Consider the following 21,194-nt stretch of genomic DNA (forward strand, 5'->3'; position numbering starts at 1 on the left):
TGGCCCCAAGTCTAAAAACAGCAGCAAGACTTTTTGCAATGCTCAGAGACACAGCTCAGAAAGGACACAGCAGGCAAAAAAGTCCTTTGGATTACACATGGAAGTGCTGCCACGATTCTAAAGGACACTACATACATGTGCAATCTAAGCTATTGGTAACAACAGTAATTCTATATTCTGAAAATGACATCAGCTCCCTTTCAGAACTTTATTAAAACTTCCTTTCCAGGCAAATAACTGTTTCTCCTGATTAAATTTCTGGAATTTTAGCTGATGCACAATGAGAGATATAATTTACTTCCATTTGAAGTGGAGACATGGCATACACTTACTAGGAAATCATAATCTTGTTGAATGTGTACAAACTCAGCAAAATTATGTGCAAATTCTTTATTGAAACAATGATCAATGTACAAGCTACATCACATTTCATTTTGCCACTTCAGCATGAACTGGTCTCTTTGTGGTTTACGGCTGTGAGCTATAAAATCATAACAGTTATTTAAATCAAAGTACAGTAACTGCTTCTCAAAAGAACACATTCATATTTGTCTTACATTTCTTGTAAAATCAAAAAGGATTTCATAATAAATGAAATATAACTTATGATACTTTAGTGCAAGCACTTCCTTTGCATCTAAGAAGCTTTCAGTTGTCCCACTAAATATGGCATACTTAAGAGGCCAACTCTTAAAATAGCATGCTGCCAAGATATCCCATTTGAAAATTCGACACTGTTAACACTTTCTAGAATTAGTTAATCTGACCAAACTGAAAGTCAGAAAGCCCTGGTTATATGTTACAGTACTTTTGTTAAAAGGTAACTGCAAATCAAGGAACTGACATAGTATGTACATTAGAATAAAACAGGCACTGATTAAAAAAAAATCAACATCTGCCCGTATATGCCATTTTGCAAGTTTTATGATTATACAGTAATTTTTTAAGCACAGGAGCATACTTCTGTGCCTTACCAAGTACCAATAAACCTGCACAAAAATGCTGGTCTATGGGTTCTTTTAAATTTTTTGTATGACAGACAAAAAATAACTGAAGGGTAGGTTTCATCACAAATATGCTCAAATCAGAGAACAAACAAGGATCAGCAGTAAACAAATGCTGCTCAAAAAGAAAATGTTGAGAAAATAGATAGTGAGTACTATGTTTAAATGGTCTGATTAATGTGGTCTTACATTTGCAGAAAAAAAGAATAGTAAGTGTAAAATTCAAATCCAACACTGATTTCTTCTGCTGAAGAAATCTAGTCATCTTTCATGAAGTTTTGGCAAAAATGTTTGAAAATGGTGTAAATATATTGTGCAAATCTCTTTTCTTTATTAAGCCTGGCTTGGTGTTCCTTTGCTTTTAGAATGCAATTTCAGTTGGACTGGATTTTCCAGATTCTGAGTGTTTTAAGAACCATTAGTGTTTGGTGGTACAATAAATAGAAAAATGTAACAAAAGGTGTGCATAGTCCAACGATGGGAACAGATTAATGTCCCTGAAGTGCTTAAGGTGCATGAAAATACATAACAATGCAAACATTAATGTTTTCTTAGAGCCATTATTAATTTTATATTTGTTAATTGTGTTCTTGGACCATTTGCTAAGAAATACTGCAAGACACAATTGCACACTTTATAATAGCACATCCAGAAAGTTTGGAACAGGAAAGACAAGTTTGGGTCTTATTTCCCATCTGTCTTCCACAAAGGAAGTTCCTGAAAGTGTATAAAAAGCTTTAGGCTTAGAAGTGTCATATAATGGATGCATAAGATACTGAGCAGCATACACAAAACCACAAAAAACCACATAAACCAGAACCATTGGTTCGGTATAAAATCTGTATTTTCTTCAGCTACATTGCTGTTCAGTTTTATTCTGATAATAACACAAAGCTCAATGTTCAGACTGGTTGGAGCAGTCTGTGAACTCTCGGCTCTGAGTGACTCCAGCTCTAGAAAATTCAGGGTTCCCTCTGACCTTGCAACAGCAGGAATCCAGCACTCCATGTACTGCATGTATCTATTCCAAGTGCCTGTTGCTTATATGTGGTTTGCACTGTGCGTTTGTGTGTACTTCAAACGTGCCCTTTGTGGGCAACCTCTGGGGAAAAACATCATCTGTATCTTCAAGGAAGTTTACACAGTGATACTGAAGAAATCCATGGGGATTGTTTGCTCTCAAATGTTTCTCAATAAATAAATAATAAAGAGGCTGGAGGACAGCCTGAGAGAAGCATCAGGGTCAGAACACCTTAGAAATACATGAAGGCGTCTGATCTCTTTTGTGAAAACTTCATAGTTTAAAAAAATTAAAATTAAAATACTGTAGTTTAATAAATACTTTTATAACTTTAAAAAAAATTAAAGTGTAATTTAAAAGTTATTTTTATGCTTTCAAGGAGAACATCCTTGCTTATCTGTGCAATCTTAGTTGGGCACCAGGTAGGTAACTTCAGAATGCATGGGCATTGTTTGTAAATGCTGGACAGGCAGAAACATCAACATGCCTCTTCTCAGGAGGTTACAGTGAATTAAAGGAGTTTAGTGCAAGTTTCTTCTTTTGTTTCTGCCCTTGTCCTTTTTGTATGAGAAGCAAATTAAGTAACTTGAAAAACTGATGTGAAAACTAAACAGAAATGTCCTTTGGATTCATACAAGAAGTTAACAGTTTGCATCAATACTATTGTCAATCACACTGGTCAGAAGTGAGGTTCTTTATGGTATTCTCCTAATCTAACTTCAGTTCTACGTTTGTATTGCTTTGCTGGAACTCAAATATTTCCAGTCACGTTCCTAAAGGGACTTTGCCCTTGCATGTTTCCTTTTGGGCATGTGCAAATGCATTTTGTATAGAAGCCTGCCACTAGTGAGCACAAAAAACCATGAGACATCTGAATGCTGCCATTTCTCACAAGTTGGTTGTCAGATCTGAAGGCCATTATTAAATTTTTTTAACAACCACAGAAAGCTAAATATGGAGCCTTCTCTGCATCACCTATGTAAGTCATGGGGTATTCCTGTATTACACTGCTAGTGAGGCTCTGCACTTTAACATGAGGAAGTTGGCGTAAGACCTCAGTTCATTATCAAAGGTTCTTTTATGTACCTGCAACATTGACTTTGTCTGGTCTTGATTACCTGTGCAGTTAATATAACTGATTGCCTCCAACAGACACCTTATGGAGATGTGACTGCTTCATTAAAATGTCCAGAGAGCCATCCATGCATCATCTCCCCACAGACCTAAGAGAATTCTTTTTCTACAAAATACTTGATTCCAGATTTATTTTAAGTATCTATACTTACACTAGAATCTTTCTTAAAAACTATAAAGTGATAGTTTGTTCATTAGTTCCAAACTAAATGTGTAAAGTAATTAAGTAATATGCTATTAACCCTATACAAACTCCTTCTAAGTGCTTTCTTTCCAGACTCACAGAGAAGATACTTTTTATTGTCTATTTGCAAGAGAAATTACCACTTCCCTTCCACTCCTGGCATTTCCTGGCAGAAATGTTGATCCTTTTTAACGCCACAGTTGCTGTGATCATTAAAGCTTTACTGGGGTAGAGTCAAATGTACTCAAGCAGTGAACATCCTACACATAGGAGGTTCCCAAAATATCAACACAATTATATCGCATTAACAGTTTGTGTGACTGTCTTTGTAATTTTGTAGGACACTTGATCATATATTTTTTTCCAGTTTGGATACAACACTCTCAAACTGATGCTTATATATGAATTTAGGCTTGATCTTCAGAATATATGAATTTGCTCAAAATTAAGAAGCCAAATAAAAGGGTATTTTGCCATTTCAGCCTTGTCATCAACTGGCATTTGCAGGACTGTTACGGAACGTGCATACATTCTCGTAAGGTAGTACATAGTTACTGCTTCCAAATTACTTCAAAACAAGACATCTTGCATATTTGCAGCTGTTTGCCATATAAACTTCTGGCAACACAGAAAATGCTAAAAAAAACCCCTGCAGAGCTGTTGGACTGCAACTTTCTGTAAGATATTTGTGGGCTTTCCCATCTGTAATATACACCTAAAACTTGTTTCTCCATGCAAAGCAAACAATTGTTGGCATCTTCATTCCATGAAAAAGGGAAAACTATTTCCCATGTGGCTAAGCAGTGTGGTCTCAAATGAAATGGAAACATTTTAACTTTCTTTAATAGCCCTCTAAATCACAATGCAGCTGAGCAAACAGGCTTTGTAAATGGGATCTATTAGGATTTTATTTGGCTACTGGAGTGCTGCCTCTTGGGCAATATTTCAAATTCACAAGTTAATATTTGCAAAAATGCAATAGATGGAAATAACGAGAGTGAAGGAGAAAAATAGAAACCAGTTTTATGTTAGTAAGTTCAAGTGTCCTACATCAAAGACTACCGGTGACTAGGAGGCCACTACAGGTGACTCTGACCTAGAAAATGCTGAGGTAAATGTTTCTTGGAAATATTCCTAATCAAAAAGAGCAATTAATATTAATGTAATAGCAATTACTCTGCCATACATCACGGTAAACTAAACTGAGAAGAAAGTGCCAAATAATCCACTTACATGCTTTTGCTATGATAGTCTCCAGGTAAGGCTTAGCGGCAAGTACAATATGTATTTTTAAAAGAGCTCCACCTGATTTTCCTGCTATGCATAGATTCAGGAGTAACTATCATACATGGCTTTCATATATAACGCATGTATTTTTGTCATTTGCCAATGCTGGGTCATCAGAACTGAGTTCAGCAGAAGGCTCAGGAGGGGGCTCTGCAGGAAGTGCTGGTGTTTGAGGAGGGTCTTCTTCCTTGGTGTCCAACTGCATGCTTTCCTGTGACTGACCATCTATGCAGTCCTTTTTGGACAATGGGTGAACTGACACTTTTATTGCAATCTGTTGAGGTGGCTCATGCAGTGACGATGCATCTGAGTCAGCTGTGGGAGATTCACTGCGCGTCAAAGCATTTGGGATCATATAAAGCTCATCTGTTTCAGTGGTTTCCTGGCCTTCTGCTGTCTGCCGTACAAAATTCTGTCCTTGCTCCTCCAGACCGACAACCTCCATAATTTCTTCCATTATAGTCCTGCAGTTCATGATGAGAGGTGGCAAAGGTACACTCCGAGCAAGCTCTTCAATATAGCGAGCAAATTCCATGGTCTTGAACTGGGTTACTTTGGCAAGCTCGAGCGTTTTGGCTGATGTGATAATTGGGATACGCTTTGCAATCTCAAAGGCCTTCTGAAGTTTCTCTGCCCCTTCTGTTCTGAAGAATTCATTGATTGCTTTCTCGGTTTTCTTCAGATGACTGCTCATCATACATAATCGAGTAATGTTCAGTATCATAACAATGGTAAAAGCTACAAGACAGACAATCATGTAATAGATTCCCATATCTCCAGAGGTAAAAACAACCCTCAGCGTCACAGTATTGTTAACACTGCCGTACATATTAGATGCAACACACGTGTATTTACCTCTGTCTTCAAATGACACGCGGGTAATGTTTAGTAGCCCATTGTCAAGAAACCACCATTTTCCTGTTGGAGAGGAAACAGAGTAACTTAGAAGTATTTTGTCACATGATCAGCATAGTCTTAAACATCAGCTTTGTCAAACTGGCTTCAGGTTTTGGAAGAAGGAAGTAATGCTCACAAGAAGACAAAGAATTTACCATCATAAAGGCCTGAGATCCTAGCTGTGTTACTATCAAATTCCTGACATCAACTGTGGATAGTCAGAGCATGCCCTAAAACAGTCTCATAAAAAATACTAATATGCATGACATATATCTCAATCTTGTGGTCAGTTAAGTTAGAAAGATAGGACTACTTACCCCAGAGAGCCTCCCAAACACAGGTCACACTTCCTCAAAGAACAGGATCGATGGGATTGTGCAGCAGAAAAACCTACTAAACCCTCCTTGTTTTGTTCCCTGACAATGAATGCATTTGCGTACAACTGGGTTATTTTTGGTGTTTCGTTACAGTATCTCATATAATTCTGTTAATGTAAACTTTAAAAACCCTAACATTTCAGATACCATATACTACATTGCCTGCCCTATGAGGTGTTGAGAAACTGATTTTGAAGTATGATATTAAAGAGAGGGAAGTAGGATAGGAGGAGTAAGAAAGATGGGAAGGAGAAGAGCCATGACAGTGAACACCTTGTGTTTGTCACCTCTACAAACTACGACAGAACTTGTTTTACCTTTAAAAGTAAATTCTGTCAATGTAATATAATTGATAACTTTGTCCGCTGCATGGACATATACATTTCACGTACATGAACACTTCATATTCTTTGAACCTAGCACAGCAGAACAGTTTAGGTATGAAACTGCATTTAAAACAACATGTTAAAAAGCCATCACTCCTGTCACTGCTAAAGTGATTCAAGATTCACCTAGTTACTGTATTTGCCACTATATACTGGTAATGAATGAAGATTTTTAGTTCCTCAAGTGAACTTCATTTTTATTCAAATACCACTACACTATTTAAGAGCTGAGGACGTATATTTTTTCTTCATTTGGTGTGACATGACTTCTTAAATTGCAACTTTGCTATAAAAAACGTAAGTCAAATCCAACAGGAAAGCCTGGTGTCAATTCTTTCCTTTATGTAAACCCACTCCTGGAAGTGTTCACACAGTAGAGAACAGCCAGAAAGTGGAGTGTCTCTGTGCCTTCTGAACACTTCCTCCAGGGAGATGTCCTACAGAAGATTTCCTTTTGAAGCAGTAACAAAGGCTGATATAAGCCAACAAGATCAGCTAGTACATACTACTGCTCAGAGGAAGACTCAACTGTTTTCAATCTCTGTAACACAATCCCAAGCCATTCCAGACAGGTATTTGCTGAATGTAGTGCTGGAATTTCAATAACCTTCCACAGAAAGGAATGTCAGGTGTTCACCCGTCTTTACCATCAAAGAAGTTTTTTTTTCCTTAAACTTAACCTAACCAGCTGCTATTTAAGTCTATTAAGGCAGCTGAAAAAGACACAAAACCTGTGATCAGAGAATTAAACCTGTGAAAAATGCCTGTGCAGTTGTGTAAATCACAAGGCAGGATTGCAGTCCTGCCACAGATTGGTGTATCCCTTGCTTCTACATTTATTTTATCTTTTTCACAGAAGTTCTTTCATTATTAAAAAGATTATTCTATTTCTTTCCCTGTATTTCTTTTAAAGAAACTGTGGGCAATTCCGAAACTCATTAGTCAAAAACCCCTCTAAATCAGAGTAGTTATGGGCTTTTACAATGTTCAAAGTTTTTCTAATTAAACATGGCTTACCCAAATTTTTTACGTTATCCCCAGTAGAAGCCTGTGTAGAAAGTATTCCCACAAGATCCCTGCCTCAGTTCATGTGTACAGACGTGCTCTTAATTACATCTTTTTATCCTCTTACTTAGAAGTTTTAACTTAACTAAACCACTATTTTTTACCCTAGCATAATTCTTGAAAACACCTGAATCATTTTGCTTGAAACTAAAAAATGCAGAATAAATAAAAGCTCAGTTTAAATCAGACCTTCACATAAAAAAAAATCACCCCAATCTGCTAAAGTTAGGCAAATTCAGAAGAAAACTCCTTTACAGAGGAAACGTTAGCATCTGTAACAGATGACACTACATCCTCCACCTCCAGCATAATAAAAAATACAGAGTATTCACTGCTCAGTACTTCTTTGAATTGCAATGCTGGTCCTTTTTGCAAAGTAGGTTTCTATTAATTGTGAAATAACAAGACACCTTGTGATGTAACCTGGCTCCAGCTCTTATAAATGGCATAACGGCATTGAACTGTGACTCAGTTACTGGGTCTATGCCAGTGGATCCTGACAGCTATATTAAGCCAAATAAGAAAACAATGACTAGAGAAGGTATCATTGCTGGGTTTTGATAACAATTCAATGCCATACTTAACATCACAAAGAAAGGTCTCAAGCTAGGAAACATTTCTTACAGAAAGACAGTTTCTTAAAGGAGGTATTGCACTGTTGAAATTCTAAGTTAAAGTGATGTTGTTTTAATACTACATCTGCAATTTTTACTGATTTGGTCAAAGTTTTCGCTCACCTACCTAAATGTCTGTTTTAGCCAGCTCTCTCAGCTGACTACACAAAGACCTAAATTTAGATGCCTAACTAGAGGGGAAATTTTCTGTTAGTGAACCTTAGCAAAACACTCCAGCATACTAATTGCTGTATGTTGCCACAACCACACAAATCATGTTCGAAAGTCTGCTTAGTAGCTCAAGTAGGTCCTTTCTCTAGCTTTACATGCTGTAATGTAAAACATAACCAGTTATGCAGTAAGCTCTTACAGATACACACTGCTCTTTCACATCAAGCTGGGTCAATCGTTACTCCTGTCACAGCAGAGTTCTCTGTCAGGTCAGCCATTAGTTAGGCACGCTATCTTACAACTAAGAGTTTATTTCATCATGCTGTGAACAAAGCAGTCACTATGGAAGGATTACATGAGAAAAACACCTTTCATATACCCACACTCCGCTCAAACACTCCTTAGAAGTATAACTAGGATTATCACCCAAACCTTCCATTTAAGGAAAATCAGCCCACATGTAATTAAGGTCTCTGGCAAATGGCACTGAAGAGTCTTAACTAAAGCCAGGAAGGCTCAAATTTGGCCTGTCCTTCTGACTGCTGCCCTATATAGGTTTTGCACTTGGTTGTTCAGGGCACCTCCTGCTTCTCACACTGCCATGGCACTGCACATAAAGACAGAAGGCTTATCAGGGAGTTAGCTGTGTTGAGTTCACGCCAACAAACTATTCTCATATGTCATGAGAATCCTCCTTTGTGCTGGGAAACAGCTTTTTAATCTTTTTTTGGTGCCAGAGAAGAACAAAGGAGGACAGAATGAGAAACAGGAACAAACCCGAAGTCTTCCAATGAAAATAAGCCTGTCTACACCTTCTTTTAACTGCTTCAGCTTCTTGCTATGTGTTGCTATAAATAACACATAAAAAGTTACTGTTTTCTTCCAAGGTGCACATAAAAAATTTATAACTGCCACCAGGCTTTCATTTATTTTCACACAGGAAAATACCACAGCCAGGCCATTAAATTCAGGTTATTTGTCAACTTGCTGAAATCAGAAGTGTCTCTGGACAGGCTACATCAGTGCTATCACTAAGATCTTACCTTTACTCTCCTCCTCTTGGAGCAGGCGGCCATTGGAATTGTACCATCTGTAATGTGGACTGGGACTTCCTTGGACATTGCAGTTGATCAAGGCACTTCTGCCCTCCTTGACTATGATGTGGTCGATGCGGGAGATCACCACAGGCGCAGCCCCTGTGTGTGTGTCAGTGCGGTTGAAAGTGCTGTTACTGACATCCTCAGCAGTGGTCAAAGCTGCTAATAAGATGACAAGGCGTGTGGTAGGCAGAAAGTACAAAAAGTGGTGGCTGTTCAGTATGTCCATTTTCCTTCAGTGGGGTACACGACTGGCTGGGAACTGGTTCTGTTGAATGCGGTCCTTGAGTTGAGCAGGTCACAGAAGAGTTCTACTTTGATCTGTGCAATTTTATGCTTAAAATATCCTATAAAATAAATAAATAAGTAGAGTGAGATGGCATATATAAACAATCCATTAGATGTGCTCTTTTAAAATAGTGACACATCCATTAATGCATTTCACAATCATCAGTGCAGTGTCTTGTCTAAATGCTAATGTTATCACAGTCCTTATCCTTACTGGAAAAAGATGCATACATTTTCCTGACAATGGTGTTGTTCAGAGTGACAGGCATAGCAGAAGGCTTTTATCACCTAGACACTTAGCAGGTACAGTTTTATGCCAAAAGTTAAACAGATTTTTTTTTCTTTTTTTTTTAAATTTTTCTTAAACATTTGCAAAATCAACAGGAAAAACAGACAGCATGTTAAAAACTGTCACTACCAGTTTGGTGCTGCAACTCTACCACGTGCATGGTGAAACATAGTGTAAGAAAGAACAATTCCAGGATGGGTTTTTGGATATAATGTTGGAATCCTTGATATACACAATTTTTCCCAAACACATACAGAAAAACATCTCAGACCATTCACTTTTCTTCAGCTACTGCTGTCTGAGATAAAACATGGAAGAATATTCTTAAAAGAGGGTATTACATGCTTGATAAAGTAATTTCAGTGTTATTTTTAGAGCAGATTTGTAAAGAAGAGTACTTGCTAGTGACATAATAATTGTTAATGTTCCTTTGAGATACAAATGAAGGTAGGACTTTTCTGTTCCTTATGCGGCATTAAGCATTTTGCCTGCGTACTTTTTGCACACTCTCCCTACAGTATTTTCCCTCAACTAATCATCCACAATGAGGCCTTTCTAAAGCAGTGATTTCAGTTTCTGGACAGAGGCGGGGGGTTACAAATGGCTCTCTATTGGCCTCATTATGCTGCCAGTGAACACAATTGGCATTCAGTACTGACTGAGGGCATAATGTTGGCCTCAAAATGAGCACCTTGGAAAATTTCACTCAAGAGTCTAAAAGCCACAAATCACGTTTAAATCACAGAGTATCCAACCCTATATTGGTTTTACTCAACGTGTTTCTAAGGTAAATAACTGAAATTTAGTGAAACTTTTAGTTAGAGGAATCTATCTGGAACCCAAATATAGGAAACTGTCTAACAAACTTTCCCCAAATGAACATTTCCATTTCAAAACTATTTATATTTTCTTAAATATACATTTGACCCATGGTAACTCATCTGCCTTAGCATATAAAATAACTGGACAAGATAATTTCCCTAGATCAGTTCCATATATAAAGGAACCACTAAAATAAAAAGAAACAAACAAAATATTCCCTTCCTTATCTTCTGTATTCAAAAAGGAAAGAAAGCAACATTACTGTCTTTCACTGGTAATATTTTACTTAGGTTGTTTTCTTAGGCATCCTCTCTTCTCTGTAAAGCAATGAACTTGTTTTCATACCAAGAGATACTGCTGTTACTGAAAAAGCAAATTAATTCTTCCATTTTACAGGATGAATCATTACTAGAAATGAAAACCTATGTTTTTTTAGATAAACTGCAGGCATGATGCAGAGGTCTGTCCCAGCTTCAAGCCTGTCCTTGTTTTTTCTCTGCTTTTATAATTACCGACTGTGGAAGTATTTCTCTCGAAGAGACAGAATAATTTTAAACTTTAAATTAATATTCAAGTCTCATTTGTCATATAAAGCTATATAAACAATGACTTCAGAAATCTATTTCCAATTATACAAAGCATGTAGAGGCTGTGCTTTTGAAGGTCTGTATAGGTACACTCCGTCTGAGTCAGCAGTTTGGAAAAAAACCCTTCAGTTCTGCCTATTCACTTCAGTAACTATTTACATCTCATTTCTACTACTCCATTAACCTTGGAGACTGCCATTCTTCATGATTACAGATATTCATTCTATAAAATGTTTCTGTACAGTGTCATAGATCTGCATTGCGCCATACAGAAAAGCCAAAATCACACTTCCTGGCAAAGGAGCAGGAACAGAGACTGGCTGGATTAAGACAATGGGAAGGGAAAAAGAACAACATAAATTGATTAAGCTTTGTGTTCTAATTACTGCCAGTGGCTTGTTATTACTGTATTTGGGTCTATCATATATTTTTATAGCAGAAAAAAAAGTAGCAATCAAAAAAAGGTGTTTATTGTGGAGAGCAGTTTGCATTCCAGAAGGAAATGAAATAGCATCTCCCCAGTGGGTGAACAGAAGACCTGTAAGGAAGGGACCAGCAGTGTATTAGGAAGTTCGAGGTAGCTGATGGCCCACTGATTCCCCACAGCACAGGGGTGTGGGCAGAGGTTTGGAAGCTCTGTGACGGCTGTAAGGTGTTGCCTGTTCTGTATGTTTACCTGTTCTGAACGCAGAGCATATGAAAGCAGAAACTGTACCTTTGTGTAGTGATAGCAAATGTGACTGGTCCACTGTATGGCCAAAGGGTCGATTACTTGTCTGAAGCTAACAGTGACTCCCTCATTCTGGCACAGAATTGAACCATAAATAGCTGCAGTAAATGTTAAAATAGAGATGAGTAATTTACATCTATCTACTCTGTAAGATTCTTACCTACTCCTTCTTACTCCTGGGAATGTACTTTCTCATGTATGTTCCTGGAATGTAGACTATTAAGAAAACACTAAATACCTCTCTAGATACATTTGTATTAGAAATAAATACAGTTTGATGGCTAATGTGAGGAATAATCAGGCAGTAGGTTTAAAGCAGAATGTTTGGAAATGAAGGTTGCTGCTTTCATATGCCATCCAGGGAAGTGCCTGAGTATGTTTGAGGAGACAGGGAGAGATCTCTCTGAAGAACAGTGTTTTAGGATGCAAGTTTAGACAAATGTTCCCAGGGCAACTAGGAAGCAGTAGGCAATCTTTCCTTTGGTGTGCATCCTCTCCAATGTTATCAGGGAACAAAAGAGATGGAAGAAACCAAAGAAGGCTTTCTTAGCCCCAGCTGATACAAGAAAGTTACAGGGTGGCCATGCTGGGACCTGCATGTCCAGGACCCTCTGCAAACCTGCTGGGCATGACAAAAATGCTAGAGTCAGGTTAGGAAAGCAGGAAGAAGCAGAGAGAGAACTGAAAGGATAGAAAATGTAGTCACACCAGACGCTGATGCAAAGGAAGATTTGCTGAGAGTTCCTGTCCTCCTGCTTTGCCATAGGCACAAGATTGCCTGAGGATATCAGGGAACACAGATCTAGAAGCCAGTTGCTTTGCTAAACGTGATGTAACAAGTTATGGTTTAATCACACAACTAAATGGGGAAAAGACTGAGACAAAAATAGGACTGCTAGTGATGTCTGGCAAAGCAGCAAGAGAATCCAGAGCAATGGAGAAGTGGGTACAGTGCTGTCGCCCAGGATCTTGGCCACGAGAGGCAGCAATTAGCTGTGACCCATGATAAACCTGATGAAGGCAGCCAAAATTGTAACCTTTTAATATGACCTAAGTCAGAGAAAGCTGCATTGACTAGACTAAAACAAAGATTCCTGTAATAACTACTTGAGACTAACACAGTAGTCTAAAGGAGGAGGACACCTGCAATCCTGAGACTCACTTTGTAGGAACAGATTGAGTCTCTTGATGCATTTTTGCCATTAAAAAGTCACTATAAACAAAAAGCTAATTCCCCAAAGCACACGAGCTACCTGTAAAATACTTACAGAAAATAAAACTCTATATAATTCATGTGGTAACACATACTTTTTTTTTTTACTTCTAAATTTGTGGTGCATGAATTGGAAAAAGAACATTCCTGGCTATTCTGAGCTATGTTTTCCATCCAAAGCAGTGGGATAGGGACAGGCTTACCTCCAAAAATGGAATGAAATGAATGAAATCTCCTCCAGCACCTAGAACATATATATAGGAAACTCTCCTGCTGTATTGTATCTGGAGCAAGATTTACCACTCAACAATGCGTGCCAGTGGTCCATAGATTAAATAGTTCTGTTTTTAAATTCCCCAACCCAAATGGTATAAATTGAAAATATTAAAGTAACAGATTTACTGCTTGTGAGATTAGCTTCCAAGGAAAAGACTTGCTCCACATGAGAACACATGACAAGCTTTTCCTCTAAGTGACATGACAGCCAGCTCTAGCATGCTCTCTATGCATTTCTATCCAGAGAAATCCCCTGGAATGTGCTCCAGAAAAAGCAGAGCTGCAGTGTGATAGTTTTACTCCTAATTAATGTGAAACACGGACAAAAGCTACAGCTACAACTTCTCTGTCCAAAATCAGACATCAGTCTAAACAGAAGACACAGCTATGACTGACTAGGAACATTAATCAGAGACATGTTCTGACTGACCATTTATTTTTTCATGTCATTTAGTTTTTCATGTTCCTTCCCATACTATTGCCACCAAAGAAAATGACTATGGGTGTGGGGTCATGGTTGTAAGTGCCACATTTGTGCAGAACAACATGATAGCAGAGCACAAAAGAACAGAAAAGGAGAGCACTGATGCATACCTTTTACTGGCTCACTCACATCTGTAAGACTGGCCTGTTCTTGTTCTTGGAATAATGTGTAATCCTATTAACTGCGAGGTTATTCAATTCAGAAGTGAAGCACAAGAAGCCAGCTTATTGCATAATGAATAAATTATGCTCCTATAGCTTCAACATCCCAATGCCATCTTCCTTGGCTTGTAAGTGACCAAGAAAATTAAATGATTTTCATTCTAGTTCTCACTTGTCTAAAATAAGTATAAAGGCTGATGCTACAAGAGAAAATTAAGCCTAGTTTTTTATTATTCAAGAACTGCTTGCAACTTTTCCTAGTTTCCATAGGCAATGTCTTTAAAGAGTGGGCAAAAGTAAAAGGTAACAGGTGTTAGTGAAACAGGAATGCAAATGAAGGAACCTATGCCCCACAGGTGAGAAGCTCACTGCCAGTTCATAGGCTTATGAGTGAGAACCATCTACTGAAAAGGTCTAATTATTAGGGTGCAGACATGCAGATGAAAAGAAATGTCACTCTTTTACAACTAGCAGAAAATTTCTGACTTATTTTTCTACTAATTTGACAGTTAATAAAATATTAATGCTTGTTTCCGGAAGAGCTGCTCTGTTCATTCTCCTGGAGAGGAGGATTTCAGTCCTTCATAACTTCATGGCTTTCTGTTTCCCTGGCTATGTTGAAAAGGTGACCTGCTGGTGATGTTTGTAAGATGAAAAGCTTCCTTCTGCACATCTAGATTGGGGATTCCCAGCTGGGCAGCAGCCCTCAGCTATACGCTTATTTAGTCTCTTCAGCTGCCTTCAGCTGCCTGGGAACTTGAGGAAACCTCTCAACAGGGCTGAGCCCTGGCCATGTGTGCTCAGCCACCTGGTGTCACTTGCTACCTTCAGCCACCTGATGGGACGATACAGAGAAGACAGACATGGGCTCCTCTCAGAGATGTGCTGTGAAAGGACATGAGACAAGGCACACAAGCTGTAACAACAGAAATTATCATTATTTATGAAAAAACTTTTAAGCAGGAGGTCAGCTAAGCCCTGCAATAAGTCGTCCAGATGGGCTGTGGAATCCCTCTTCTTTGAGAAGTTCAAAACTTGACTGAGCTGGTATACACTGGCCCTGCTTTGAGCAGGCTGTTGGATCAGATGACCCCCAGAGGCCCCCCTCAACCAAAAGAAACTCTAATACTCCAGAAACACAAATACAAGAATTGCCTTGGAGAAGTCAATGTGAAAAAATATATCTGATCTTAAAAATTACTATATGGGTTGCTGGGAAATTGTCTTCATGATCCCTTCATAATTTGTTGAGTAGCAGCATTTTAGAATGATAAGACAGGCTGAGAGTGTTGACTACAGCCTGGAAAAAATAGTATTTGGCCTTCTGCACTGTACTTGCGTGATAAGTAAGTAGAACAGTACATCTCCTCCTCAGCATAAAAAGAAGACTTATTTCCAGCCAAGGTAACTCTGAGCATCTTTGTTGCCCTCCTCTGGACTTGCTTCACCCCCTCCACATCTTTCTGATGAGGACCCCAGACCTGCAGGCAGTACTCCAGGTGGGGTCTCACAAGGGTAGAGTAGAGGGGGAGAATCATCTCCCTCAAGGTGATTGTCTCAATTTCTTGACACAGGATAAAATAAGGGCTGGGAACCTATGAAGATTCAAGAGAAACTGTATATAATTTACAAGCACAGATTCATAGATTATGACAGCCTGTGATAAACTTGGGGACTTAACTTCTATGTATGCATTGTCCTCTGAGTGTATGACCCTGGGCAGTGAACAGGAATGGATGTCAGTATGGCAACCTGGAGACCTTTTCTAGCACTCCTGTCTTAAAAAAAATTAAAACAAAGAAGCCTATAAATTAAAATTAATCGTACATTTTGCAGGCATTGGTAAGTTCTTACAGGCAAACATTTGTCAATCTGTTTTGTAAGGTGATAAATGATAAATAACAAAAGAAAGAAAATGGAAAAATCAAGGACTGTAGCTTATTCTACCATTAATGGCAGAACCTGAGCAAAACTTACTCATTATCAGTTTTTGTCTTCTAAAATTGTCTTGGTCTGAATACACACAACACTGTAGTGGGTAACAAAGGAAAGAAGTATTGTAAAGATACAATTGTCTTAGTTTCAGGGTTCCATAGTGTAACAATAGACTGCAGCAAGAAAGCAGCAAGCAATGAGGTGATTACATATTTTAGATGTGTAATTGAAAATTAATGTTATATCCGTATTTTTCATTTAGGGAAATGAAAATGCCTTTCTGTTCAGCAGTGGTACAATGAAAGAGTTTTCATGTTGCCTTTATCAGTGTGTAAATGTTTCAGATTGCTTTTACTGTAAATTTCTCCTCAGTTTTGTTCCTCTTTATCCTACTTCATGTCTCAATATTGCAAAACTAGCAATCACATGGCATCCTAGAGCTTCACTTTAAATATCTGAATGGACCCATTGATTTAACCATGTCTTTGGTCTGATGTGCACTCTCCTGATGTCAATGCACACTCAGAGATGCTAATCCATTAACCTAAAAAAGAATGAATGAAGACTGTCGGTGGGTAATTATTGGAGAGGTTATTTAAAAGTACCTTAAGAATGCCAAATCTCTGGAAAATCCCCTTTTGATGCCACAGCTCCTGTAATTCCAGCATCTCTGCTGTATTAAATCAACTTTTTGCGAAATACACTGAAGCAACAAAAGCACTCAGGCACCTTAGATGCTTAACTTCTCACTAAAAAGTAGTAATTCAGATGTCCACATTTATATGGACTGATAAATCTGAGTTTTCTTTCTATGTGGTATTTTAATGACTGCAGCAGAAGCAAAGTTCTATATTTAGTGGAGAAGCATGCTGTTTTTCATCAAGGCAGGTACTGTTGGGAAAATGTCCTACTGAGTTGTAGGCTACCCAGATCATGAAGAAAATTCAACACTATTGATAGTGGAGATTTTTCAAGGCCCATCTTATGTCTGATTATGTATAAGTGCTTTGAAGAATTTTATTCTTAAAAATAAAAGCTGTGTTTATATAGCTTAACTAGATTTGCTCAGTGTTTGTATTTATTAGGAGGCTGTACAATTACCATTCAGTATAGTTTTGTATACAAAGCTCTTATTCCAGGAACATTTGTATGGCTTTAAGAGTCCCTTGCTTAACTCCTTGCAAACTTTCAGCATAGCTGCTGGTTTGCTGTTGCAGTAAATGCAGATAGATCAATGCTTAAAAGTTCCCTCTGTTGAGAAAGGAGGAACAATGAAGATGCACAGAGAATCCCTCCCACACTTCCATGTATATCTGAGCTCTTCCTGGCCTCACCAAGATCTACATATCTTTCATTTTCTTTATGCACCTTGTATCTTTTATTTATTCCAGCACTCTGTAAGCATTATTCTGCCAACAGTTTAAATAACCAAAGTCAGCAAATGCAACAGATCTCATACGCTCTTGGCAAGGCTTATGAGACTCTGCTAAGAACATAGCAGTGTAGAACGTCACCCAGTTCACTTTATTCCACTTCCTCCTTTGAGCTCTGCTTGTCAAACCTAACCATTCCTTAAACACATCTAGTGGTTTTCTTTTTCCAAAGGAAGAAGGAAAAATCCAGATGTAAAACATTTAAATAAGACACGAAATTAAAAATTAAGTTTTGCTTAAACAAAGATATGAAGGACTTTGCAGGCTAAAAATTCTATTTAAAGTCTAAATTTTGAACAACTGAATGTTTTCAGTGCACTGATATAGCTTTTATTATGCTATTTTAACAAAAGGCTCCCATATTATTTGGAACACAAAAGAAAAAAGAATAGGAGAAAACATATTTAAGTATGACTAATTCTCCTCTATCCCTATGGAACTGTAAGATGGATATAATTTTTAATGATTGGCTTTCATGTTTATTGGTTGCTGGGATACAGGGCAAAGAGGTTACATGTGGATGGCATGATTAGGACAGGATTAACCTTGTCAGAGGGGGAATTTAAAGGAATCTAACTGCTCATGACTGATTGCAATCAGGTTAAAAGTGTCTGCACCTCTTTCCTCCACAAGTAACAAAGGGGAAAAAGTTTGCCCTGCACCACACAGCACCTTAAGTCTTGCTTGTACCCAAACGTGATCAATTCAGCCCTCTCCAAACATGACTGTATATTGTCATGTATATGCAATAATTTAGCTGAAGACACTCAAGAGTTTACTCAAGAACCTCTATAATTTCAGACTTGTGTGCCAGTTAAGTCGACGTCACATTGAAAAGTGCAACTTTAAAGGCACATACCTTTCTCAGCATCCAGTATTGTGTGTGAACCACACGGTCACACACATAGGACTGGGAATCACACACACGTGTGCAGCTGCAGTGCCCTGGCCCCTGTGTGACTTAAAAATATCAGCAACAATCTTTTCTTGGAATAAAACGCTCGGTGTGGCAGACCCATGTCAATTAAATGTTAGGTCTGGGCTAGCTAGGTTATTCTTAATCCAATTCCTCCACATATAGTGGCCCTTTTCCAAAATAAAGTTATTTACACACATCTGTACAGAGGTTGTTATTTCTGATAAATGCTCTAAAATCCTGCTATGGATGATTTTAATCACAGTAACTGGTGAAAGTAATAACCTCTCAGTTGTCTTGGAAATGATGTCTCTAAAGTGGGTCTGTATATAGGCAGAAAATGCCACTGTTTTAATCATCAAAACGAAATAAAAAAATTAAGGATACCGAGAGACATTTGCAAAAGCCCACAAGTCTGCATGAATGGATGGCAGCTCAGAATTGCAGGAATGAAAAATTCCAGGAACTATCCAAGACCCTGGACTTACACCAGTCTTCTAGTGACATATTAATACAATCCAGGACATCTCAAAGTAGTATCATAGGCATCTGTGCCTGCAAAAACTTCTAGTAAAGGTGCAATTTGCTGACAGAGAAAGAAGACCCTGCTAGCAGAGCTTGGTTCAGGTTGCTTTAGCTCCTGGCAAGCTCACTCTCCCTGCTGTAAATTGCATCCACATCTCACTGGTGCCTTACACTGGGCAAGAAGCTTAAACCATAAAAGAAATGCCAGTCCCACATTCCAAACTTTGTAGACAAGAACTGAAATGGAGATTGATTTTGTTCCATTTAAATAATTTCCCAGAAGCCCTATCATTGTGTCACAAAGGTGACCCTCTGTTGCCTGGGTTTGGGTTTTATTTCCCTGGTTAAAGCAATGAATGCACTTTAGCAGGTTCTGTGCCAACTCCATCCTCCTCCTCCACATTCGTGCAGGACCTGCCTAATTGCAGGGAGGCAAAGAGGACAGGGCAGGAAGGCAACTGGAGTTGTATGATATGGATCACTTCAGAATTCACTACCACACTCCCACCATGTGCTAAATGTTTTAAGAGTAACTGATTTTATCTCTAAACTTTATGAACTTTCAGGACGGGAAATATGCATTGGACACAAAACATATTTTTTTGTTTGTTGAAGATGTTCTGCTGTTTGTCCAGGCCTCTGAAAACTCCAAATTCTTCAGAAAAAAATGGGTGCACAATGTGCACTCCAGCTGTGTAAGATGCAGTCAACATCATCTGACGTTAATATGCTGCAGTCTGAATTAGATGGATTTCTAATAAAAAAGGATTTCTACTACAGCAACCACAAGTATATCAATGGTGCTGTTGCTAACTGTACATGCTAAACCAGACAAAGGATTCCTGTCATGCAAAACATCATCTCCACTGAAAAAAGATCTGCCGTATTTTGTCCTACTGCAGTGAAAAGAGGAACTCTTTCTTAATATAATGTCTCTAAAGAACTAAAATACTACCTTTCCCCCCCTTAACTCCTTTGTGTTCTTCCCTTTGAAATAATTTCACAGCTCTTCAGACACACATGTACCAAATGAGGTTGCATTTAGGATTTTGCCACAGTTGGTACTTTTATTTCCCCAAGTGGGTTTATCAGGGTAGCTCCATTTGAGATGCTTCAATTTAACAAATGAAAGAGGGCTGTTAGGAAGTGCAGTCTCTTACAAGACTCTCCAGACAAATGCACTAGAAAAGTGCCTGCTCAGTAGCAGTCTCTGTTCTCTTAAGCTCCCTTGTCCGATACTGCTCGAATTGGCCCTGTTAAGAAACAGGATTCAAAAGATTATTGCAAGACCACTCTGAAGTGTTAGATTCTAGTTCCCTCAGGACACTTATGAAATTGAGTTTTATCTTACAAGGCTATCCTGTGAAGTAAATGAGTAATTAAAGCAAAGTATCAGGAGGCATCCTTTATTTTAAATTTAAGGCAGCACAAGTTAACCTCTCTTAGAAGTCAGCTCCATCGAAGAGGTCTTTGCACTGAGGTGTCACCTCCCATTCGCCTTCCCAGGACGGGACAGCAGCGAGCATCCTGCGGGCAGGAGCCAGAAGGCTCCAGTAAAGCCTTGGGCTCATTAGGGGTTTTTTTGCCTAACGAAACCCACTTTCCTTCAAGCCCCGGTGCTGATATGAAATAATCTCCTGAACTTTCATGCTGAACACAGCATTACTGGGCTCCCACTGAGCGGGGAGATACCGCGCTCCACGCCAGGCTGGCCGCGAGCGACAGCCGCCGCGGGAGAAGCGCCGTGCCGGGCTGGTCGGGCTGCAGCGCTCCCCCGGCACGGCCACCGGACCCTGCTGCGGCCCTCCAGGCTCCCCCGGGGCCGCCGGCGGGACAGCGCGCCCGGGCTCAGCGCGGAGCTCTGCGGCCACCGCGCCGGCTCGCAGGTCGCCGGCAGCCGCGGCAGGTGCCGGCGGCGCGGGCGGTGGAGGCAGCGGCGGGCAGCGCCTCCCCGGGACCGCCGCTCGCCCGCCCACCAGGGAACCGCGGCCCGCGCCCCCCGCGCCGCTCACCTGCCCGCCCGCTGCTCCCGCTCACCCGCTGCTGCTGCCCACTGCCGCTGTGCTGCCGCCGCTGCTGCCGCCGCCCCGCGGCAGCGCCCGCCGCCGCCGCGCCCCTCAGCGCGCCCCGCGCAGCACCATGCCGGGGCCGGGGCCGGGGCCGGGCCCGCGGCCGGGGCCGGGGCCGGGGCCGGGGCGGGCGGAGCGCGGCGCTGCCGCAGTGCCCCGCCGTGCCCGTGCCGTGCCGTGCCGTGCCCGTGCCCGTGCCCGTGCCCGTGCCCGTGCCCGTGCCGTGCGC

General features: G+C 39.8%; 1 protein-coding gene across 3 annotated transcripts; it reads right to left on the reverse strand.

The window, feature by feature from the left end:
• Positions 1-375: 375 nt before the first annotated feature.
• MFAP3L (microfibril associated protein 3 like) lies at positions 376-20,975 on the reverse strand. 3 transcript variants are annotated; one of them, XM_039550292.1, is made up of 4 exons: positions 20,909-20,963; positions 9,184-9,584; positions 5,486-5,548; positions 376-5,368 (listed from the first exon to the last, which is right to left on the reverse strand). In XM_039550292.1, exons 2-4 carry the CDS (start codon positions 9,464-9,466, stop codon positions 4,686-4,688), a joined length of 1,029 nt encoding a protein of 342 aa, XP_039406226.1. In that variant the 5' UTR covers positions 9,467-9,584; positions 20,909-20,963; the 3' UTR covers positions 376-4,685. The 3 variants fall into 3 exon arrangements, with proteins under 3 accessions (XP_039406226.1, XP_039406225.1, XP_039406224.1); XM_039550291.1 differs by having other exon boundaries at positions 376-5,548; positions 20,934-20,975; XM_039550290.1 differs by having other exon boundaries at positions 376-5,548.
• Between the last annotated feature and the right edge of the window lie 219 nt (positions 20,976-21,194).

Source organism: Corvus cornix, chromosome 4 (assembly GCF_000738735.6).
Source record: "Corvus cornix cornix isolate S_Up_H32 chromosome 4, ASM73873v5, whole genome shotgun sequence".
Taxonomy (NCBI): Eukaryota; Metazoa; Chordata; class Aves; order Passeriformes; family Corvidae; genus Corvus; species Corvus cornix.